The 25,841-nt window shown below is 36.3% G+C and overlaps 1 protein-coding gene across 4 annotated transcripts in view; it reads right to left on the minus strand.

Annotated features, from left to right (window-relative positions):
• The window catches only part of FBXW7 (F-box and WD repeat domain containing 7), a 132,966-nt gene that overhangs the window by 66,812 nt on the left and 40,313 nt on the right, over positions 1–25,841 (minus strand). The window contains exon 1 of one of the 4 annotated variants that reach the window (XM_003205440.4): positions 6,665–6,990. The exons of the other annotated variants lie outside the window; for them this stretch is intronic. Within the exon in view, the coding sequence (XP_003205488.1) occupies positions 6,665–6,811 (147 nt within the window). The 5' untranslated portion in view covers positions 6,812–6,990. Of the gene's footprint in view, positions 1–6,664; positions 6,991–25,841 lie in introns of those variants that run through there. 4 annotated transcript variants of the gene reach the window in all.

Raw genomic sequence — 25,841 nt, forward strand, 5'->3', positions numbered from 1 at the left:
CAATTATCATCTGAAGTTTTAAGAAAATTTATTATCCTATCTCATGGAATGTATATTGGACTACCAAAATCACATTCATCTGAGAGGTAACTAAACTCTTTTTGAAGGGTGATCAGTCTGAGCAATGATCACATCTATGTTCTACCACCATCTCAATCCTCTTACCAAGAAGCCCTGCAAACAAATTAAGTTATGCAGAAAATATTTTAAGGAAGAATAACAAAAAGTACAACCTTCCTTGACTAAAAATACAGAAAAGGAAAAGTCACATCAGCTGTAGCGCTTTTCCTTGTCCTTTTCAAGTAACTGAGAAACTTTATAGAATACATGAACACAATTTGGAAAGATGCTCTGTTGCTCTTCTTCAGCGTTAATCTTCTCTGAAACTAAGCACTCAACTTTCATATGAAGTAAAGACAAGTAAACATAGCAGGAGCTGAGGAGAGTGCAACAGGAGAGAGAGAATTCAAGGGGAAAAAGGAATCTGTTTTCATCAGAGGATGGATATCAACAAGAAGCAGCTTGGGAAAAGCAGCATTAAGTCTAAAACTGAGAGAAGAATAGGAAGGATAGAGATTAAAAAACCTAACACCGAGTCTGGAAGGAAAATACAAGCTAAGCAATGAAGCTAGGAACAGGGCAGATGATCAGCAGAACTACCTAAACCAGCAAAACTATCGCTCCCTGACAGCAACAGCTTATCACAAAGAGAAAAAAAAAAAATCAACGGGTACGATGAGGGAGACGTTAATGCTACAGCCCTGGCTGTGACTGGGTGTCATTCTAGTTCAGTTTGACTTTCAAACAACATCTGAGAAGTACCAGAAGAAAAACATCAGTTAAAACAGGTTCTTCATGCTTCTGTATTATGAGCCAGTCATGATACCATAGAGCATTTTTCCCCTCTACAAACATCCCCCTCCCATACCCAAAATAGATAAGTTCAGGATATTAAAATGGCTTCATTTACTGCAAAAGGACAAGAAATACCTACTTTGTAATGTAAAAGAAGGCAAAACAAAAAGAAAATCCTAGTTCATTAGGTCTCAAAGCAATAAGTGAAGTATTTTATTACAGATTTTGTAAGTTTTGCTCAGGAATAATCAATAAGGAGAGGCACAGCTGTCTCCCATTCCCTCTTTTCTTCTGCTGACTTCTGCGGTTTCCACAACTTGTGAGAGTAAAACAGACTGGCTTCGTGGAGGTGAACAGCTTTCACAAAGTCAATATAGCATGCTTAAATAGGTCAGCTCCAATAGCAGTAAAGCTTCCTGAAGACATATAAACAATTCAGCACAAAGGAACAGAATTACCCAGTCAACCTCCAATCCCTCAGCTTCTGAATTCAAGTGACTGCCTTCCTCATCTTCCAAACATACTTTTTGCATAAGCACCTGCATATCAGCCCATAGTAAGAAGACACTGTTCACTGCATGAGAAAGTTTTAAATACATCAAAAACACGAAGAAAAACATTTTACTTAATGTTAAACATTTGAGACTCTTACTGCTGCTTTTTATCTTGGATACAAATAGGTAGTACAATTTAAAAATACAAGCATTTCTTAGAGACAAGTACATTGAAAGGATCGCTGAATATTCTGAAAACCCAGCCTCTGGGAGTGCCTACAATATGTTACAGTGGACATAAAACAAACAAAAAAATTATCCAAGCTTGTTCAGGTATTTTTTTTAGGCAGTACAGCAGGCTGCACTTGATCTGAACAATTTAGCTAGAAGATTTCTTTTCTCCATGAGACACAAAGAACAGCTGTTTGAACAGCAAGCTAAATGCTCCCTCCTACAACTGGCTATCTTAAGTGAAGAGCTTCTGTTAAACCCCACACAGAGGCAGAGTATGCTTCTGCATGCATGCAGCTCTACAGAGCCAATAACACTACCAGCAGACTGCGTCTGTGGTTTAAAGGTTTAAAATTAAATATATAAATAAGGTGAGTGGGTGGACTTTGATATGGCTTAGCAAACCTGTAAGCATAGGCTGCAAGAACAAGGGGCACTTAACCTAAGTAATGCGGAACCATCCTGAGTTAACTAGAGCTAACTTTAATTAACCAGGTAACTCAGGATACGACTAATGTTTTTCCACCTCTGTGATTTCCCTTTTATTCCCTCCAAAGTACAAAACTGAGTCAACTGATACACAATCCCAGTGAAATAGAGAATTGCAGAAAGAAAGGAAAAAAAGGGGAAAGAAAGTGAGACTTCAGACTGCCACCATCCATTCTGAGCAAATAAGCAACAGATAGCTTCTCTTCATGGCTATTGTCCCACTGAGGAAGTACTTTTTACTCCACTTTTGAAAGGAGATGAATGCTATAGAATCACAGAATTGCTCAGGTTGAAAAAGACCTTGAAGATCATGAAGTGCTGATTGGAGGTGCTTAATATACTTAAAAAAAAAATACGAAGAAGCAGTTCATTATTCAAGATTATTTACGCATTAAAATAAGTTTCCCTCCAGTCAGTGTTATGCAAGACTTAGGTTTGCTCATTTGATCAAATGATAAAAAAAAATTTACAGACAAGAATACTTTTCTCACTTGAGATTCAAGGGAAAAAATAGTTTCTTTTTCATATTATTCAAGACCTGATCTCAAGTCAGCTGAAATGCAGTGAAGTACCTTCCCTAGTTAAGGTGGAAGGATACACCACCAAGGACATGCCACAGAGATGGCTCTATGTTTTTTGTCCATTAGGCAATTCCTTATTAATGTGAAATAACATGCTTCACTCCAGCAAGAAATACGATTGGTTGAAGAAACAAAACAAAACAAAAAAAAACAAAACAAAACAACAAAAAACCACCACAAACCAGAATTAGATTTTCCTGGAAGGCTTCAAGGGTTTTGGTTGTTTTAATATAGAAAGGAAGGGATAAAGCATCAAGTTCACGTGAGTGAAGGTGTTTAAGCATAAGGCACATTAATGTTTGAAACAATTACTAGCATATTAGTCAAACAGAGGAAGAAAAAGAAACTGGAGACTCATTCCAAGTGCTCTACTGAAGCCATAAGTAGACTATGCCATGTGTCATGTAAAACCAACAGATGTTTTACATATAAGACAACCTACAAGTTGGAATATAAATCAACATGAAAATGCTTTATCCTATGTTCACCTCATATGCAAGTACGTCCTACGGAAGGAAGCATTTCTCTGATGAACTGAGTCGATAAACTGCATGAATTTAGTCAGATATATTTTGAAGAGAAAACATGTAGACAAACTTCTCTCGTGAGAATACAAATGAATCTGGGATGCTTCCAAGAGTAGAGGCATTTCAAATGGATACATTTATTACCTTAACTTTTCCAGGTTAGCATAAGGCAGTGTGCAAAGTGAAACCTTTCTGTAACAACTCAGCACTTCTTTAAGCTGCTTGAAATAGAGAAATGCTGCAAGTGCACAGCATTCTCACAAACTTTTCAGCTTACTACAATTTCTTAAAAATATTTATTCAATGTAGTGGAAATGTTATATAGCAACTTATAAAAGCAGTAAGTACTGGAATTTTCAGGAAAAAAAAACACATGGAAACTAAAGAGGGGAGAGATCTGTTTTTAAAGTACAGACTCTAAAAGAAATATTAATTGGAACTGTTTGAAAAGAAACATACTTCCATTGTTAGTGGTTTCAGACAAGTCTGGGGGGAAAATACAGTTAATTTACAAATTAAGTTTTAATTAAATGAAAGCATTTATCATGACAGACAAAATACAGCACTTGGTTTCTGAACATACGTGACATGCATGACTGCCACATAAGTATGTTCAGTGATCAGCTGCAGTTAAAGCTAAATGATATATGATAGCTGAAGGGTATACTGGTTGAAAGACTTCATTGCCCCTTCACAGCACACAGCAAATCTGCTTTCGTGCCTGCAAAAGACGTAAAAGCAGCTAAAGAGGACCAGAGCTGTGTTTGTTTGACAATCTAGCATCGCTGCTTTCAGCAGCAATTTAGGAGGAATGCACACATTTACCATAGAAGCACTGAAGTTCTGCACCAAGTTATTTTCAAGTGCTACAAAAGAATGCTAAGTAATACTATTTTTAATTGGATTCAGATGAGTGGTATTGCAGATGAATGTTTTAACTATATGAGCAAACCGACAAAATGCACACAGGCAAACTGTTGAGTCCTGTGACCATTTATAGTGCACATCTTGATAGAAGCAGAGGATGCAGAAGCTATGAACTGTCAGCTTCCATAACGGAAGGAGTTTTACTTCCGAGGATCACAGTACACGTTTTAAAGATGTTTTGCTCGGTTTAATGTACGGCAAAGGAAGGGAAGAAATGAGTTCAAAGCAGGAGAAGGTTGACTACTTTTAAGTCCTGACAGAGTCTGAGTGGCCTGATCACACACTTGTCTGACTCAAGTCAGTAGTGGTATTACATATTGCCTGCTCAGTAACTTGGAAGCGAACTGCAGCTCATGCTCTAAAGTTGGTCAGGTTTAGGGCTGAACATTCAATGTTAAACAATTTATTGAGCCACTTCTTGAATAAACAGAATTTTTTTAAAAAATTGTACACCAGCAAAGACTGTATCAGAACTGTCAGAACTCCTATTTTGCAGGAAAATAGCTTTTAGTTCTTGTTATGTTTAATACAACAATAAGTGAACTAACAGAAGTACTGATCTTCTCTTCCGCTGACGCTCAAAATTTGCATTATTCTTTGATATGTAGAAATGAAAAAGCAGACCTTTTACACAACCAATTCACGTTAGCATGGAAGGAACCCAATATGGTAATGACTGTGAGTTAAATGCAGGCTTTGAGTAGGTTGCAAGGCATGAGAGCAAAGGCGGAGCCTCGCAGCTTTTCCACAGCCGCCGCCCAAGAACCAGTCATTTCAGAAGACTAGCAAAACTTAAATAGCAGGTAAAAAAAAGTACTACAGCGTTTAATCATTTCCAGCTTAGTCCTAATGATAAAAGAACAATAGATGCTGAACATCTAGTTTCTGAGATCTCTCGTAATCCTAAAACCTCAAGTCATTAAACTGAGCGCTCAAACATGATTTAGGTCAGGACAGAGAGACTGCCGGCATTTTAGAACAATGGAATTTCTCCAGAGAACTGCTTTTTAAATGATATTTTCACTACAAAAAATACACACAAAACACTAGCATTATCGTGCTGACATCATAACATTTTAATATTGTCATTGCTTCCTTTAATCAGAGTCACACAGTACATCCACTGAACTTAAAAACCTTTTATCCCATATTCCATACTAAGCTTTGACAAGGACAATGGAGCAAAAACTAACCAAACACATTCCAGATGCTTACTTTCAAGCAAACAGTATTCAAAGCATGTCGAAAATTTGAAAAATTCCATTAAGAAAGGGTTAACTTCATCACTTCCAACCTCCCTATTCATTATAGTACTGCATTTCCCAAAAAGGCTTCTTTTCCAAAATGCACAATATACCCTTATAATAGTGTATGGACATGTTCTAGTATCTGCACAGCTGCAGGTTGATATCATGCCGAAGCCTTCAATATATACCATATACCTTTTACATATAAGAAATAGACATTCAGAGCAACATTCTAAGAAGAACTCAAATTTTCAAAGGCATTCTGGTCAAATTCACGTTTCATCTACTGTTTCGCTACATGAGTTCACTAAAAGGAGCATTCTGATATTAAGGGAAGTCAGAACATTTGCAAAAGCTAAGTCAGATTTTGGAACTTGACATTAGTAAATGGTATTAATACTTATTCAGTAGAAATAGAAAATTTAGTAGCGCGGTGTAAATTCATTATGAGAATTTATTTGTAATCCTATTCAAATTAGTTTCAAAGAGTAATGAAGACCAGAAATTAATGACTTGAAAAGTGTAGTAACTTAGTACGTCAACTATGCAACATAATCACAGAATCGTAGAAACAATTATGTCAAAATCATGATCTAAGTTGATTGGAAAACACTTATAGAAAATCTTCTATTAGAGACTAAAAGTTAAAGAACACATTATATGAGGGGGGAAAAATAGTCTTAAGAGCTACTTTATTCATACAGCTTCTGAACTTGCAGCATAAGACCCGTGATAGTTTGTCAGGCTAGGATTGTCTATATATAAACTATATCGCAACCTCCACATAGTAACATGCTATTTTTATTTTCTGTAACAGCAAAAATGTTATCTCTGCTACTGAGTTACAAGACTATTAAAACTGTAATTTAAGGATTATTACTAAAAATGTTTATATATTAAATAAGTTTAAGGTCTCTGAATTCTCTATTTTAGTATCCAACTGTGTCAGTACAATTCAGAACGACATTAGATGGATTTTAGTTCTAATCAAGCTGCAGTACCTAAGGAAGCAAATAAAAGCAAACCACACATTTATGAATACACCTATTTTATATGAATTTTTTCACCTAGGTGATATACATCTATATGATAATCTCTGAATGTCCCTTTAAATTTCTAAGACAATCTATCTGCATTTTAACTAAAATGAACCAGAAGAATTACTGAAGTAAGTGACAAAAGGGCTCTTCTACGATACACTAAGACAAGGAAATGTGCCGATCAGTACTTTCGTGGAACGAATACACCATGACAAAGCTCTGAACCACAAGCAAAGTGATCAAAAGTCAGGTTTTAAAGAATTCTGCACTTACCCGTCTACGGCAGAAAGGCAAGCCCTGGGCAATGATGCTGATGCTAAATATCTTCATCACAGTTTGGTGTGGTAGGGGTTCTTTGGCACTTTTAAGATCAACAGGAACCAAGCCATGGTTTATGGCAGTTTTCCCAGGTTTGGACATTTTACTGCTCTTACTTTGTGAAGTCTATTAGTAACACACAAACATTGCTTAAAATAAAAAAAACGCTGTACTTCTAAAGTTGCATGATTTCTTTTAACAGTATATGCTTCAAAGTGGAGATTCAGCGCCGCACAGCCTGCTGCCTTTGTCTCTCAACCTTCTCCTGCCAAGTGTCCTGACCCGTCTGCCGCTCAGTGAAGTGCAAGCTATCCTAGTATAGACAGGAATTATGCTGCAAAGGGGCAGGCAGACTGCTCCTGCCAGTCACACAGCTGGGGGACTTCCCTGCCATGTCAGGGGAACAGTCCTCTGAAAAGGCATCTGCTAATTAGAAATGAAGGAGAAAATCCTAACTGCCAGGAGTTTTAATTGCCACAGAAATTTACACGTGCACTTTCAAGGAAGAATTACTTTGAACTGATTTATTTTATGAGTTGGCGCTGTCCTTTCAAGAGTAAGAATCCAAGGAGACTCCAACCTTGTAGCAGCATCACTGCAAGATCAACTCCACCACTCTCCAGGTGGACTTCATCTGGAGGCTTTCAATAAGAACTCTGATGGACAATGACTAAGAAAGTCACCCAGGCTTTCCTGTTTCTCACTTGGTGTCTCCACAATCACAACGCTTTGCTAAGTCTCAATGATTAAAAAGGAAGCAGAAAACACAGCAAGAAATAGGACTCACCCAAAATAAACATACTGGCTTGAAAATTGCTCTTTTTAATCATAAGGAAGACTATTTTCTTCCTGCTCCTCACCTACTGATGTACAGGTAATCCCTGCCTGTATCGCACTCCTCCCTCTCAGGGGCCTTGGTTTTAGGGACAAGGTGGCATTGAGGTGTTCTTCCCTTCAGTGGCTGGTTGGGATGCAGGGCAGCTGAGGCCCATCATCACAGTGCTATGAATGAGAAGAGAAGGATCTTTTCTCTGTGGGAAGAAAAAATCCGTGGCCCCCTTCCTCTGACAAAGCAGACCCCTATAGGAGACAGAGACTGCTCTTAGAACGAGCTCAGCTTAGTGCCATTTACAGCACTAAGTTCTTACTCCACCAAAGCAAGCTAGAACAGTTATGTCTTATTACCTGAACTATCTGCAGTTAGTAGTATTTTTTGTTTTTTTTTTCTTTTTTTTTTTTAATCAAACTAGTTTTTCTACAATGCTGCTATGTTCCCACAATCTCTTTAACCTCTATACTTCAACAAGGTTCTTAAAAATGTATTCAAATTTTGAAAACCTTTTTGAGCAAAACAAAGTAGATAGAAACAAAAGCCTGTGAAAATGTCTTAAGAAATTACTTGATAAAAGATGTAAAAAGCCATCGTATGAACTGAGTCAGTACAGCCCAAAACACAGTGAATAAATGACCATTAAGAAATCTTACATGTCCCTTTATGCACAACCTGGCAAAGATAATTAACTGTATAATTACGGAGGAGCAAAAGGGGGGAGTGTAGTAATGCTTTACTGCTTGAAGCACAACACTGTAACTTAACAAAAGACAGCATTAAAATATGCCTGTTATTAGCATCCCCACTTAGCCCTTTGTTTCCCCCTCAAAAAGCCAACCTGTCATCATGTTTCACTTGCATATAAAGGGCCTTCTCTGATTACACATTTGCTTGTTGAAAGCTTTTTTTTTCTAACAAAAAAACCACCTACAGAAGTCCAAAAGTGTTTCTTTCATTATATATACACATTACAGAAAGCATTTACTTGAGAAAATGTCTCTCAGACAAATATCTTTTTTGCTTTACAGACACTGCATATGGAAATGCTGTGATAGAATGGCAGATTGCACAGTATTTTCACACACGTTTTTCTTTTCTACTGTTCCTTTCCTATGCCATTTTATAGCAAGATTTAGATGTATATCTCTTCTGAAGGACCCCTATGTTTTCTTATTTATTTTCCACCCTATAAATGACAAAAAGCTGTTTATCATTACGCTATGCTTAACAGCAATATAATCAGATCATACTTTATAGCATCATTCTGAAGGACTTGATGTTGTACAACAAGTATTATGCTTTCACTTGGCTAGAAGACTTTAGAAAGGTGTCTTAGGATCTCTGTTGAACTTGAACAAGCAAGCCTCAAGATACTGCATGCAGAAATATACATGCATGTATGTTAACAGTAATTGCTGAAAAGCTCAGTTTTAAGAGACTGCCTTATTGAACTGTTGCTGAAAGTAAGATCCAGTGGTGTTGCAGACTGTTCTATTTTACTACCAACCATTCTTGCTTGATATTGGAAGCTTCCTAGTTTACAGACTCACTCCCCTCCTTTCCCATCAGCTCCAAACCAACATGGAGAACAAGAACAGGACTTGGTCTGCCGGCAGCTCTGCACATAGTTGGGAGCAGACAAGAATAAAACAACGCGTTCTCCCAGCACCACTTGCAGCACACATCTTCAGTAGCAGATAATCCTCATAGCTCTTCAGATACAACTCAGATTATCAGCCCTTTTTTTGAGATAAGTGTCAGCAGTATATCAGTTTTCCCTCAGAAATGTCCAAATGTTTCTAAGTGGCTATTCTAGAGTAAATCCACAGAGACATTTCTTGCTTATTAAAAAAAAGTATCCCGTTCCAGTTCAACACTGCCTACTTAAGTGGATAATGCCAAAGTGGAATAAGGCTTTGTCACAAGAAGTTATTACACTACATTTCACACTTTTCCGTATCACTATGGCAAAGCTTCAGTTTTTGTCTCCAATTGTTTCTCTCTCGTTTTTGTCATTGTCTCCCCTGCCAAATGCTTACACTACTGGACCAGAATTTCCTGGTCCATTCTTGTCTCCACATATCATCACTTCTTCTAAGTCTTACAAGCATAACACATTACTGACTGTAGGTACTGTCTTGCAGTAACATTCAAAGGCTCCACGCTATGCTGGATGGCTACAAACACTTCATCGGTGAAAGCCCTTAGCCTGAAAATACAACAGTCTAATTTAAGCAGCAAGAGAGTGTAACAGGAAGACAAAACTGGAGAGTGAGAGAGTGTTGCCTATCTTAGATGTGTCAGGAATATATTGCATACACTAGATAGCTTTGCTTTTTGTAGTTATTACACATATACTTCAAACTTAAGCTTTAACAAAGTAATTTAAAGAACAATTCTATTGTTTTTATCTTTAGAAGCGTGCATTTTTTGTACAATGTAGAGTAAGAACATGTAAATTTGACAAAATTTTAACTATGGAAATTCGAGCTTCACTGCTTTGTAACACATTTCTCCAACATCTTGTTTCGAAGTAAATCGAGGTCTATTTCCAATGATGTTCTTTTAAATTGCCTGCCTGTCATTTTAATTAGAAAATGCTGCTAGAAATTAGTTCGTTTTATTTAGATGCAGAAATGTGCCTGATTATTGGTTTTGGAAATATTAGTTTAAGATTGTCACAAACTATTAATTGTAAGCTTATGAATACATAAAACTCTTTTTGTTTTTGTGAGTCCAGTGAAGAGACATCACTGTAAAACGAAGCACTCACACATTCTGTATCTTACGAAGCAATTAAACATAAGCCTTTGAAAGAGCTTTTCAGGAACCTTTTACCAGAAATCATATGTTATAAAATTTACTTGTTCATTATACTTAACTGCAGAAAGGTTAAAGGCACAGCTCTGATAATTTATCACAACAAAGAAAGTCAGCTTACTTACAGCCTTTACAGAATGTTCTTTTAGAGCTCAATATTTTAACATAAATATTACTAGAAGATGAAACAAACACTTAGGACGCTTTAATATGGTGATGTAACAATATAGGCCTAAATGAACTACTTCTAAGTACATAAAGGCTGAAATGCAGAGAGCAGAACACCACACACTTTTTTCAACAGTTCTTAATGTTGGTGAGCAGCTGCCCTCAAATGGATAAAGCAGAGCACTGCAATGTTTCAAAAGTTAGTAACAAGTATCGAGACAGAACATCACGATTTACCCTCTGAATATGTTTGATAATGTACTTCTTAAATAATATTTTCAGAAAGCTATGCACAGTTGTAGCATAGAGAATGCACCAGGATTGACATCATACATAAGTCTTATTGTTTCCCTGATGCTCACCCATGCACAGAAAGAACCACTTTGTGAGCAAAGCAAAACAATCTATGCTACACTGGTAACTATTCTTAAACAGTGACTGTGGTCTCAAGCTTATTTATGTGAAGGTCTTTAATAGCAGTACATGAATAGCTCCCAAATGATATATTACATATGAGCCTGCTTTGTACAGGCAAATAAATAAGCTGCATAGAAACAAGGCACTAACTACCAAACTAACTGCAACTATATTAGTAGCACTACATCCAAAACCAAATGTTGCTCAAGAGTCTACTACATCCCAATTTACCCAGTACAAAAATCTGGGTGTGTAGGAAAATAATGACCCAGATCCCTGAGGGGGGAATACAGGGAATTGGTGGAGGGATCACTTAGACCTATTTATAGTACAGAAAGACAACAAAATTAGTGATGGCTCTCTATAGTTCATGAAAAAAAAAAAAAGCATAGACCTGTTGTAACATGTGCAGTGGAACTATATAAGCTGAGATTCATGACAGAAATTGTCACAGCGGTTTAAACAGTGTTTGAACTGCATTAAGACTTCTCCAAGGCATACTAACACGAAAGTATTAGTGCACCTACATGGAAGAGAGGCTTTCTGAGCAGCCTAACTGATAACTGTAAGAAAGTTGTCTCAAGCTTATGGCTCACTATGAGTTTTGTCACAAAAATGCCTCCAGTGGTATAAAACATGGAGCAAGTGTCACCTGAATCTGTTCATTTATTAAGAGCAAAACTCAGTTCCACAAAGATTCATCCATACATAACCAGCTGAGGGTTACCCTGCAGACTTATCCTCAGCAGATGTATTGATGAATGTCTCTTCCTTTTCTAGCTACATTCTAGTTTCCCTGGAGACTTTTATCATCTTAATTTTTCTCTCTCTTTATTAGATTTGGTGAAAATCAGTCAAGAGAGTCATAAGATCATTAAAGTACGACAGACTACAGCTATCTCTACAAATAGTCACAAATATCCTACTGCAAAAAGCTTTGCTTTCTTGTCAAAGCCCAATAAATGCAGCAAATAATCCAAATTTGCTTAATCTGGACTGATTCAGATAACACTTCTTGATTTTAATTCTGGCTTCAGAATCATATTTAGACTCACCCATCAATCATTACTGTAGTGAATGAGGTTGGTATCTAATAAAAAAATCTAGTTAAGAATTTTTACCATGAAAGACAAGAGGGAGATGCACCTTTCAAGCCTGATGGTAGATTCTGAACTACAGATGAGGACGAAGGTAAAGCCACTGGCTTCAATCCCCAGAAGACAGCGTTATCTAAAAAACTAGCAGTATGCACCAAGATAGAAGCAGAACACCAAGTATATCAGGAAATGCAAATTCATTACCAGACAATTGTTATGACTCAAATCTCAGATCTGTCTACAGATCCTGGTAACTAAGTGTGAGCACTTATACAGAAATAAATTTGTATTTAAATTTGACTTACTGTATATTGGACTACTCATGCATGGCATCTACCAGTACTATACTTGCCTGCTGGGAAACCCAAAGAGTAGATCAGAACATCTAACCGTTAGCTAAGGTTCACTAATTTTGGATCGTAATAGTGAGTCTGAAGGATTGCCAGATTAAAAAATATATACATATATCACATCTCCTGACCTGTTTGATCTCACAGCTGATCATCTTTGGAGCTGAAATGAGACAAGCAGGTTAACTGGAGTAAGATGAGCAGCTTCCCTGCTTGAGGCTGGAGCAGTAGAGACCACCAAGCTCCTTAGTTTCTCACCAACCCCCTGCAGTATTTCATTTTGTATGTTAACTTCTGCCCAGTTCAAATGCAGATTCATCTTTCTCTATCAGGAAGTACATGCCCTCTGCCCTCCAAAACAGACTCAGATCTGCTGTGAACAGTAAATTAATGATTTGCCACAGATTGGCTGAGAAAAGATTGTCCATGTGCGAGTGCAAACCCTTATGAAAGTGACATAAATGTACTAGCTATGAACAAAAACTCAGAATTCAAGTGAGTAAGGTACTACTTTAATTCTGCATTTGCTGCCAAGAAAATCATGACCATGGTTTATCTGATGCACAAACACAATGCATCAAGCTCAGGAAACTCAAGAATACCTCTGAGCCTTGCAGGCAGCAACTGATGAGGAAAAAAACAGAACGCAAGCAAACTGACATTTTCAAACTTTTAAAGCTGAAGAAATAAAACACAGGAACTATTAAATTGTTCTACATTCCAGCAGAACATCACACAAATCTCCAGCTCTATATAATTGCTCTACTGCAACCCCTAAGTTTCTGGTTTGGTATTTTCCTACATTTCATGGATGTTCTTGTGTGGGTTTGTTTTTTTGTTTTTTTTTTTAACTCCTATTCTCAGCTGACTCTAGCCCAGCACTGTCCAATCGTTTCCTTTTTGTTAAACACCACAATATCTCCCTCCTTTGCTTTTTACACGTAATCAAAGCATAAGACAAAGCCGTTATCACCTCCACTTCATCAGGCTGAACCATGACTTTGTGCACTGGCATTTAGCATACAAAGCTGAAACATCACAAAATAAGGAGAAATCTGTATAAGGAGGAATATGGGAATTAGTTCAACTAATATTAAAACTATTTTAGAAACTATTACAGGAAAAAAAAAAGCATTTAATGAATTTAAGACTCCAAATCTCTTTTAAATTTACAGTGATTTATGATACCCATTACAGCTGTACATATATCCCCATTTCAGCTGTAGATTGTTTAACATCGTAAAAAGATCAGTGAAGGAAGAAATGATACTATCTGTAAATTAGTTTTCTGCACAGTGAACAAGTCACTAATGTTTAGGTGCAGTGTTAATCTAACCATTATTTTCTCAAAAAACGAGTTTTCTCCTCCCTTCCTTGCTCTGGCCATTTGATTCCAAATTCTTTCTTAACTTTCTTTAACTTCTCTGAAGCGACTCCAAGAAATAGGATGCCTCAAACCCCTCAGTTTGTATTCACACTAATTAAATATTCCCTTACCTTGGAAAATGTGAGCAGCTCACAGAGCAGCCACACACATCGTAATACAAACACAAAACAAACAGAAGAATACTTCTGGATATGGAGTATAGTCAAGACCTCCATCTTCAGCCAACACTGAGCTATTAGGTCACCTCTCCCTGTTCTTAGATCCCTTAGCATGGTTTAACAGTCCTGAGGAGATATCAACAAATACAACCTTCATAGGCATATCGATGAACACAGAATTGAATATCAAAAGAAAGGGAAAGAAGCATAAAGCTACAGGGCTGGCCTCAGTCACTAGTTATTAGCGCAGAGGAGTATTTGACCAGAAGATGAGGAGACCATTTGTAAAAGGTACCTTTCCGTAAGGTCCTTAAATATTTATGAGGAAGGTATAACTACAGCCTTTCTAGTAAATTGCAGATCAGCATGTCAATATGTCAATACTAATGATACTACTTTACCATTAAAGACATACTTAACCACATACATTTCTAACTAATTCCTACCACATTTAGACATTCTGTAAATGCACATTATACCTGCAATCAGAAACCTCTGTCATTTGGCTTTATTCCACAACCCTCCTAACATTATTTAGTGTACTACAGAATCTTGTTGTCACTGTCACCTTTTTCTTTTTACCTTTTTCTTTTTATTTTAAACCATCTTTAAAGCAACGTGTCTTCCACTCTTCACTAAACAGTTCAGAAAATATTTCAGGTATGCAGCAGAGATCCAGCTTCACCATCTTGAATTTTACAAACATTCCAGAAATGTCAGCCCAATCCTCATTGGCTATAATATGATTTGTTAGTTAAGTACATTTAAGTCTAGTCAGAGTTGTACCAGCTGTTAAGAAGAACTGCTGCAGCTGCTATGCAGGAATTGATTTGCTGACCATTTATTTATGCTTTTGTTGCACCTTTAAATAGAGCTGAGACAAGAATTAAAACTACAGCAACAGGTAGAGAAGTCATGCAATATTTAACAGTGGATTAAAATGCAAGTCAAATTCCCAGCTGAGTACAAGTTGGGGAAAGGGGAAGCAGGTATTTTTATTAGTAAGGAGACTGCTTTCACAAAAGAAAAGCTAGGAAACTGAAAAATTAACTTCACACATCATAATTCAGCGCTTTTTAAGATTTCATAATTATATCACCTTTCCACGTAAAGTGCGAGACTGAGAAATTACCTACTCGTGTATACTACACACATATACACAAATCTAGTATCTAAACAATCAAAAATTATGAGTATCCATTTCTTAACAGTTGGTAGAAAGCACTGGTAAGAATTCATTTGGAACTTAAAATGTTCCCCCTTTCTACACATCAAACAGGAGAATGAACGTTCCCCCAAACATGAGAAGGCTGTTAAAATCTTTCTGCTGCTTATTACAATACAAAATTTTTTTGTTTCTGTAGTAAACACTTCAGATACTGTTTATTTAGCAGTATAAAATATCCCTCCTGCATAGAGACTGGCAGCTTTCTATACTGCTGTCAGAGAGCTGAGAGATTGAGCCATTGTAGCTAAACAAAATAAAAATACGCCAAAATAGAAGACAACAGTGCAAAGTGCTACACTGTGCATGCGTGAAACACTACAGATATCAGGGTCTATATTTTGATACAAGAATGTGTTTTTCTCACTAGAATTGTAAAATACAGCGAAGTCTAACAAATGCAACAACCAATTGTTATACTGGCATCCATCTGATAGCTACATATTAAGCTATATAATCCTTTTCAGCTGGTTAACAGCATACTGCAAAGGGGTGGGAGGCTATTTATAAACCTCAAGATATGTGAAGTAAAGAATGTCTAGATTATAGGAAAGAACAGGTACTCAGTGGAAGATGTTGCACTTAGCTGCTATGGATGCCACCTTGACCTTTTATTTTGTTTTGATTCTTTATATATATATATATAAAAATATATATATAAATATATATGTGTATATATATATATGTATATATATGTGTGTGTGTGTGTATATATATATATTTCTTTTCTTTTTTTTTTTTAAATCCGTGCCTGTACTTTTAATTAGCAGGCACTGGCTTTTCCTGGCTTCTTCAAACACTCATTATTTTAAACACTTACAAGAGTTTAATAAAAACTTATTTTTTTAAATGAATATTGAAACTAAAACCAGAATTTAATTGACTCTTTTGCTTGATGCTTGTAACCAAGCTATCAGCCAAGAAAAGAAATGCAGCGCAGCAATACCAAAACATTCGTACTGGCACAGCATAGGATGAGTTTCAACAGTCTCTTAGAATTTTTTTTGTTTCCTCCAGACAATCATATGGTATACTTGCCATAGAACATGCAATATGAGGTGTTTACACCTAAGACAAAAACTGTGCAAACAGGCGAGAGTCTCAGGTTAACAACTGAAATGCCCTTGCACTGGATCAATACAAAGACAAGCAACCATACTTCATTTGGCAAAAACAAGGGATTCATAATGAAATATGTTGTCTGATTTCTCTCATTTAGCTGTCACCTCCAGTTTGCTGCCATTTTTAGTTACTCATTTAATTATGTGATTTATTTCCTGTGTTTTCGAAAATCTGACCAAGGGATCTTAAGTTCTACATCACCGTGGTAAAAATTGTATGCATTTTTTGTTGACTATTACTTTTTTCTTTTAGTACTCAACATATTTGGGTCAATAATAATCAAAATAGTTGCCATCCATCAGGGACGCTCCATAATTTAAACAAGAAGAATTGAGGTGTCCTGCCCACTGCCAAACATAGATAAGCAGCAGTTGAAAAACACAATAAGAATGTGCTTTGCATTTACAGGAAACATTACTCCAAATTTTAAGTAAAGTAATAATGACTTTTGTTGATGAATAACATGGAATTTATCTCCTTGGCAAACTGTGGTGGCAGTAGGTACATTTTCCACTTCAGCAGAGGCATCAGGGATTGAACAAATTTATTGAAATTTAATAAGCATTACCAGAGTCATATTTCATGACACAGCTGAAAAACACAGACACTGTCTCACAAGATTGAATAGTACTGAATATTACTACAATTCGCTACTTTCTCCTTTCATACTATTCAAAACATTGTAAGGTAGTAAAGTTAGTTGAAAACATTAGATTTTGGTTAGAACAAGTAGAAAAGGAGAAATATTCTCTACAGAGAAATAGTTGGTTTGGACCAGTTTGCCTTGGAACACAAATCTCAGCACTTACTTGCTAACTGCGTTGTTTTTAAAACCTCTGCTCCTTTACAATTTTTTTGTTACATCCATGAAAAAAAAAAAAGCCAGAAAACAGGGAATAAAGTAAGTACTAAAGAGATGACTGAAAGCAATGCTTTCCACTAGTATTTTTTGTTATTCATCTATGCACAGGATATAAAAAGTCAATACCAATTAACCATATGTAATATTACACTATAAGCTGCACTAAATAGAGTTAATGCATAGTTTTATATGGACTTGAAAAAAAATAAAACATAAAACACACCTTACAGTAATTTGGTGAAGATCTCAACTTGCTTGTCCAGGAGAGAAGAACAAAATCCTGGCAAAATTTCCAGAAAGTTGAAATTTACACTGTTTTCATTAGCCACACAATGGACAAAACGGGAGAAAATGCTTTCAGCAAAATTGATAATTTAAGAAATGCTTGTTTTAGGTTTTATAGCTATTTCTTAAAGTATTTTAACCAATAAAGGAAACCACAAAATGTCCACACAAGTTAAAGAAAGCATTATAGCAGATTAATAAATCAGCACAAAGGGCAGGCTATACCATTAATTACAATTCAAACACAGCTTCATGCACAGATCAGAGCCAAAATACTACCAAAGAGAAGCAGTTAATACATCAAAAATCACTCTATCAACTGAAATGAAGCTCTTGTAGTTCAAACATTCTTCTGAGACTGCTTGGAAATTAAGGATTTTGTTGGTGGCTGCTTTTTTGTTGTTTGTAAACATTTTGCCTGTTCAGAGATGACTGAAGTACCACAGAAATTGACAGCGTAGAGTTCTTCTTAGACTCAAGAATTTATAAACCAGTGCAAATTACTTTATTGCATACAGTTTGCTGAATACCAAACGTTCAGCAGATAATACAGGCTCCTACAGAAATCAAAGATATATGGCTACTCTACAGATTACAGTGACAAATGCATCAAGAAAAAAATGTCAGCCCTGCAGCAGCTGTTAAAACGTCATACTGGTCCTCCAATTGCTTTCTGTCCCTCCGCCACTCTTCGTTTATTTCAGATCTCATAATTTCTCTAAGCATAAACCATTAGCGAGTACAAGGAAGGTTCTCACTCTAACATTTTCAAACAAACTTGAATACCAATTTGGCTAGAGATTTGAAGAGCATCCCTTAAAATTCAAGGAAAAAGACTTTAATCAATCAACAAAACTAGAAAATAGCTCACCAGAAGAAGTTGTATTTTCCTCACGCTTGGATTCACTGTTGGAACCAAGTTTCATAACCAATAACATCACCTTTTACAAACAACACTTAAAACATCAGCGTCCGCTGATAAAAAGTTCAGAAAATACCTCTGTATCACTTGGGACTAGAGGCATTTGGGCTAAGGATCACATCAGGCAACAGCACCTGCCACACAGTCAAGAGCAACATAAGGAACAAATGGGATACTTAAGTGGGGCAGACCTCCCTCTTAAATGGCATTAGTATTAGAACGTATTTGTTACTCCCCGCAGACTCAGCACACTAAATATTCTCAAGTATGCTTTCACAACTTCATAACGTCATTGCGATACAATTCATGAGCTCAAATATTATTTCTTTAATTCTTAAAATATACAAGGTATATATTAGAAAGCTCATTTTTATTCGGAGCACTAAGATCCAGAGCAAAATTTAAGTGCTTCATTGGTGCTGATTTCAAATTCTAGAAAAAAACTGTGAGGAAAGACACTGCTTCAAGTTAGTTCTAGAGAAACGGGTTTGATTTTTCCTACACAAAGCCATCTAGTAACCTGATAGGACAGTGTGAGTCACACTAGCAAGTTCCTTTGCAGTACTGAAAGTGTTCTACACAGATTCTGAAACTAGAAGACCATTCAAGTTAATACAATCTCGTAGCTATTCACTACTTCTGATCAAATCTAGAAGAGATTGCTTTCCCATAAGCTACGTGGCTGACATTTCCTCTTTTGCAGGGAAGGGCTGGAGGTCTGTTCACAAACATGCATCTCCAAAAGAAGCACGCATATGTTCAGAAGGAGCTACCTAATGTGCTTGGCAAGGACCATAAGGAAATAAGGAAGTTGCATGTTCTGAGACACAGGCTGTGCTCTCGCTGCACAAAAGGTGCAATACTGCAATTAAGTCAGATATCAGTACAGCCAAATTGGGCACAAGTATTTTTATTTCTAATGTGACTAGTTGAGGTAAATCCCTCATTTGGAACTGGAAGACTGACCTCAATTACTGGTAAAGTACCAGAAAATTGCGTGTGCCTTACTCAGATAGGTCTTGAGACTATAAAAGAATCTCTTTAACAGGAAAACAGAGAACAAAATCAGCACTCTTTCCACACAAAACAAATAGACATCTTTCTGTAATGAAGGCAACAAAAAAAAAAAAAACCAACACAAAACCACCTGCTTATTAAATATTGTCTTGTAGTCAAAACTATGACCCAGACTGCCCAAGTCAATGCTTTCTTACTTTTATTTTTTTTTACTGTTAAACTTTTCTTACTCACCAGGCTCTGAGATTCTTGACTTCATTGTCCACACAAAATTGCCAACTCCATAAATTATAGTACTGTCCATTATTTCTGCTGTAATGGTTCTAAACATCACAATGAAAAACAATAAAGCCCTCTACGTTAAGGGAGATTACTCTCCTTCAAATGCAAGGGACATTTTAACAAACAGGTTGTCAAGGGTTTACAGGAGTTCAAGAGTTAATGCTCCGTGCACTACATGCTGTTATGATTTGGAATACTGTCAGCCAAAAATTATAAAATTCTGACACAGGTTTAATTACTAAGTATTTCAAGAATTTTGCATGAGAAAATTGAACCAGGTAGCTAAGTGCTTAGATATGTCACAAACTATATCAGGAATAACCACATGTTACAGCCAGAACCCATACATCAATTAGCAAGTTTCATGGTCATCTTATAGACTAAGAAAATTAGTCAAGCAGCAATTATTTAATGCCAGCTCTGCCTGCAAGTGATGGCATAAGGACAATTCAGCAACAATATAGCTAACCCTCAACAAAAGTCAGGCAGAAAATGATCTTAAAATCAACTAAAAGCAAAGCAAGTGGAAAGTATTTTTCAAAAGCAGTGCTGGTATTTAAAGTCAAGAAGCATGCTGCAGGTCAGTACAGAAGAGGAAGAATTCTGCTACCTACAGAGAGACTGAGAATCTGTATTCTCTAAATATTTAAGAAATCACACCTCAATGACAGTGCAGAACATTTCCAATTGATTCTGAATGCTTGGTGTCATTAGCGACTAAAATGTGTAGTACATAAACAAGAAAGAAGTCCAAGGTTCTAAGTGCTGATTGATATCAACCCCAGAGCGCAACTATTTGTGATGTTATTACAGTCCAGCTGAAAAATATGGCTCTGTATTGCAAGAGTCAAAAACGTCATTATCAAAAAATCCAAAACTTGATTCAAAATATTAAACTATCACAGTAAGGTAAAAGCAGCTTTGACTTGCAGTTTTAAAGACCGTTACATTTATTTTAAGTCATTCACTCATCTTACTGTATTTTAATGGCATAGTTCAGAAAAAACAAGGGGAGTGAATGGCAAGTTCCTAAGCTTTTTAAGATAGTGATATGGAAGCAGCTATAATTAGGAAGGAGAATCTCACAGAAGTGTGAGGAAAAATTCTATTCTTTTTTTTTCCTGATTACTCGAGTGACACCAAACACACACTCAGTTTAGCAGAGTTTTAAATGAATTATTACTCTGTTTAAAACTCTGTAAAGCGTTGTGATAATTGTTAGACATTTCAGGAGATGAAAGGCATGAAGGATAGATAGCTTATGTGTGATCCCCGTAATAGAAGAAAAAACAAAAGTAGTGATTTCTTTATAGCATAAACTTTTTCTGTTTTGTGCATTCAGAGCAGAGAAATATATACCACATTCTTAACACATAAGCCATTTGGAAATGTTTAATTACTTGTTTTTGAGAAGTATCCCTACATCATTTCATAGATTGGACACAGATTTCTTCACAGAAACATCAAGTCCTTCTGTTCCAGTTATGTTCATTCCTTAGTTTAAAAATCACTTCCAATTTTTAGCAGCAGGAGGAGGGAGAACCTTAGCAAGGAACCACAGTATAACTCTCCATCAGACTGCAGAGCAGCAATAGCAGCACCCTCTGCTGCTGAAAAATAGAAAAATATTAACACACCAGTACATGACAACCACCCCACCTCCAGGCAGCATCCAAGCATCCTCTAAATTGAGTGTAGTGCCTGTAGGCTAAATAAATGCCCACTTTCTGAAAAGAAGAATGGCTCTAATTATCCTTTTCTTTCCCCTGTATCCCTAAAAGGCTTTTAGTTTACTACTGAATTTCTGACAGTAAGTTTAGACTTTCACACAGAATCTCATTTCAATTTACACAGACATGAACTGCCCAGTGCCATCTTCCCTGTGGTAGCCACCGAGTTTCCTTCAGCTTTAAAAATTGATATTATCCTTCCACACAAAATCAGAATACGTATTTTATATCCTTGAGCTCTGTAAGCTTGGAACCAGCACCTCAGAGTAAAAAAATCTTCTCCCAGCCTGCATAACATAGGAGCCCAAACATAATTATTTGAGCATTAGCTTTCTGTTTGTTTCAGAACTTGAAATTTGGGTATTTAGGTTTCAACAAACAGTTCTTCTTGTGACACATGCTCTCCTAGCTCCACTCAAGTCATTTGGTCTTCTCACCACTCTCCTGGGTCAACAAATAAACACAAAAAAGCAGCCTTGGAATAACAGCGATAGACACACACACCATCCACTGACTTTATGGCCAAACAGGCACTGTGTATACAAAACCTGAAATCAGATGAAACTAACCTAAACATAACGTTTTTACATGAAAATTGAGTTGCTTTTCAGTCCTTACCATTGCTGTACATTATATATGAAAGGAATCATCTTAATAGTTTAAGTAAAGTAGCAAGTGCCCGAATATAACAACTGCTTAAAGGATACTTTCGACAGTTTTTTTGGTCATTGGTTTTTTTTTTTGGTTTGGGTTTTTTTGTTTTATATTTTAGAGCCAACCATACACTTCTTAAGAATTTTTCTACCTGCATTTTAACTAATTGCTTTCTGATTCTCAGGAAGCTCTGGTTAACCAGCAAAACCAAAATTGTCACAGCTCCCAAACCTGTGACTAGCACTGAACACAACACTAAATCAGAAAATCAGTGCAAGGTTGAGCCTGGCAGAAAGTCTGACCCTTTCAGAGGTGCCAGACTCATTGATGTGTAATACATCCCGCACAGGCTATAGTTATCTAAGTGAAACAAATATTTCTGTGCTATGTGCTCATTTACTTTGTGACACAGAAAAACAAGGAAAAAAATGTTTAAGAGGGTTTGTCAGGCCTACAAGGACTCCCTCTTGAGCAGCACCTGTTGTCCAGAACCGTTGAGCATGGCCACGCACTGACAATCCTCCTGCTCTACCTCTTTGCTGAGATATTTTTATTTGGGTCCTTACAGAATACATGAAATTACTTTCAGTACTTTCTTCCTTCAAAACTCAATTTGTGGAAAAATATAAAATAGCTCCTGGAATCGTATCAGGAATGGGGCGGTGTGGTATGAAAGTAAGAACTTACACTAAATTCCATGATGGATTTGTTAAAGACAAATGCCCCAACTGGAACAGATATCTCCCTAGAACTGTTTCTTAATGTACAAAATATTATTTTGGACAGAAGTAATAAATTACATCTTCTAGGTTCTATGCAATCTTCCTATATTTTCCCTCTTTTGCCAGAGACGAACTTCAAGCATGCAAGCAGGAGAAAGAAAGGAAATGCATCTTATTACTACAATTTGACCTTGAGCACATAATTGCCTTTGGAGATGGCATACTTTAACTACTTTGTTTAATTTTAAAAACCTGTGACAATATTTGCTGGAATGCAGCTAATCCTTCTCAGGATTTATTTACTTACTGTCAAAGGACTTGTTCTAACTGAGGTAGCTTCACTGTGAGACATGACAGAGAATTTCATAGGAAAAAAACTAGTATTACTATACATATATACAGTGACTTCTTTTTTCAGCCTTCTACAAGACATGTCAAGTAAAACCTAAGCCAAATAAATCTGCAAATTATTTCAACTGTTTAGGAACACTTTTTTTTTTCTACAATAATGATGTCAATACTCCTCCAAGTAAAGTAAGATAAAGCAAGCAACCAAAACCAACTCGTCTTGACAGAAACTGAAAACACTGATTAAAAACAAAATTTAAGTACACTGAAGATGACTCTTAATGTTAAAAAAGCTAACAAACAAGGAGTTTTAGAAATAATTAAGCAATAAAAAGAGAATGGAATAAGGTAAACATAGCATGTATTTACACATGTGCATGTGTGTAAAATTGATTAAATTATTTTCAAGAGGTAGAACAACCAAAATACTTTAGCAATTTGAAGTAATTCTAGTGGCAAATTGAAAGAAATTATAAAAGGTAATTAAGTACAACCTGGATAACCATATGCTAAAATACAGGCATCTGTCCAAGAGAAATGAATGCAGTGGCAGACACAGCATTAACAGAGCTGATAATAAAGTTGATTCCAATTTTTGCCATAAAAACATGCCAGTTGTCACCTATGGCATATACATCAGTTCAAGTAATGATAACACAGCTGATATATTTGTTATCATATGTACCATTTTAACAGCATTAACAGTTATAGAAACAGATCTAAAGTAAGCAAAAATGTTAATTTACCCAAGTAACTTCTGACTGATGGTGACTACCAAATTCTTGTCCTTGCAATGCTATAAATACCACATCTACTGAAGAATAAAAGCAATTAAGGATAGTTGCTATGAGATATCTGATGTACTGTAAATGCAAGTGTTTGCTCACGTTTCAGTTAAGAGCAACATGTTCATTCCTAAGGAACTCAAGCAATACTAAGTAATCATAGGGCAATGGCAACAGATGATATGACTAGCAAGCAATCAGCAAGAATGAGCATCAACAGCACAACGTATGCATTACGTATGTTGCCCTCCTGTGCTTATTTAATATTTTTATGTAACTGACATGACAAACAATGCTTGACATAGATTGAGAGGAGTTAACAATTAAGGATCCAATAAGGTACACTGCATAAAAGAAAACTATTTACTTTAACACAACCAAGTGTTGATTCATTTTTCTAGGTACAGAAAACACAGGCCATTCTTACAAAACAGAAAGCTCTCTGGAAAAGGCTAGCATCACATTGGACAAATCAGCCAACCATGAAATCCTAAGATACTGCTGTAGTCCAAGATGTTAATGTGATAGTTTATTATATGAACAGGTAAAATAGAGTATGAATACCTTTTAATTAGCCTTGTTGCAAGAACTTAAGTTTTAACATCTACAGTTCAGTTGAATGTTCCAAAATCAGAGCTTGAAGGTAATATCATACTGAGGGCAAAATTAGAAAAGCACGTCTATTTGACTCTGTGTCCCGATTACTTACATTTAAGAAACTTTTTACGAGTGAACTTGACCAAGTTTTTCTTTTCAGTACATGAAGTGATCAACAGCTCTTCAGTTCAACAGGAAACAGTCAGAAAGGATGAAGGAAAAAGGCAGAGTTTCAGAATGAAGGTGCAGGTGGATCTACCCTGCTGGGCTGTCTGACTTTACAAATATGAAATGTTTTCTGAAAGCCTGCCTTAGCTTGCGCAGAAGGCAGTACAGAGAGGCTTAATATTTTTTTACAGGGAATTGTAACACAATCACAATGACCTTTCTGGATTCCTAAAGTATTACTAATGAGAACTCCTGAACTGTGTGCCCTCTCATTTTAAATCATAACATTTTTGTAACATCATGGTAACAATTATCTCAACTACTTACACAGAACAGTAATATTGAGCAAATACTTATTTATATACTTATATACAATCATTATTGCATAATTATTATGTAATGTAAAAAAATGTATTAAAAATGTTTTTAACACTTCCAGTTGAGTTTCAGCTTAAACATAGTGAGCTTGCTGGTGTCAAGTGGAAATTTAAGATGATGGCTGGCAAATGCAGCTGGGATACGGGAAAAGTAATCAAATTAGAAAAAGACATTATTCAGTAGTTGATAAGACAAGAAAAAAAGCAAAACAGAGATATTGAGAAGTTAACATGAGTGCACAAAGAGTTCTGACAGCAGCAGATACTGTTTTATCCAGTCTCAGTATTATTCCCAGTTATCTGGTAGTCCTGAAAACACCCTATTTGTCATCAGTGTTGCTTCATACAACTAAACCAAGCTAGCAGCTGCATTGAATCAGCAGTGTGTGTCTCTGAGGAGCTGGGTTTACATCTGATAAAAACTGTAAAGTAAGTCTATCACGTTTGAGTTTCCTGGGATGAGTCGATCTTCAACAGATGGAACCAGAAATACTGCTGGTTAGTCTACAAATATCCCCTTTTTCTTCTCAAAAGCACCATACCCATTAATCACGAATGAACCAGAGTAGAAATAAACATGCTCTGGCACAGCTATATTTCTAAAACGATGCCTAAAACAGAACGTGTTCCTCTGGTTAAATTATGGTTTATTGAAGAATTTGTAAAAATTAATGCTAAAACCATGACCTAAGAGCAGTGCCAGCTCAAGCTGCCTTCTGTGCCGTCTTTTCAGGTATGCAATTAAAACTATCGAAAATGAAGTCACACCAGGAATCAAGAACAATTTCCAAAGACTGTTTTCACTAC

This window comes from Meleagris gallopavo, chromosome 4 (assembly GCF_000146605.3).
Source record: "Meleagris gallopavo isolate NT-WF06-2002-E0010 breed Aviagen turkey brand Nicholas breeding stock chromosome 4, Turkey_5.1, whole genome shotgun sequence".
NCBI classification, from domain to species: Eukaryota; Metazoa; Chordata; class Aves; order Galliformes; family Phasianidae; genus Meleagris; species Meleagris gallopavo.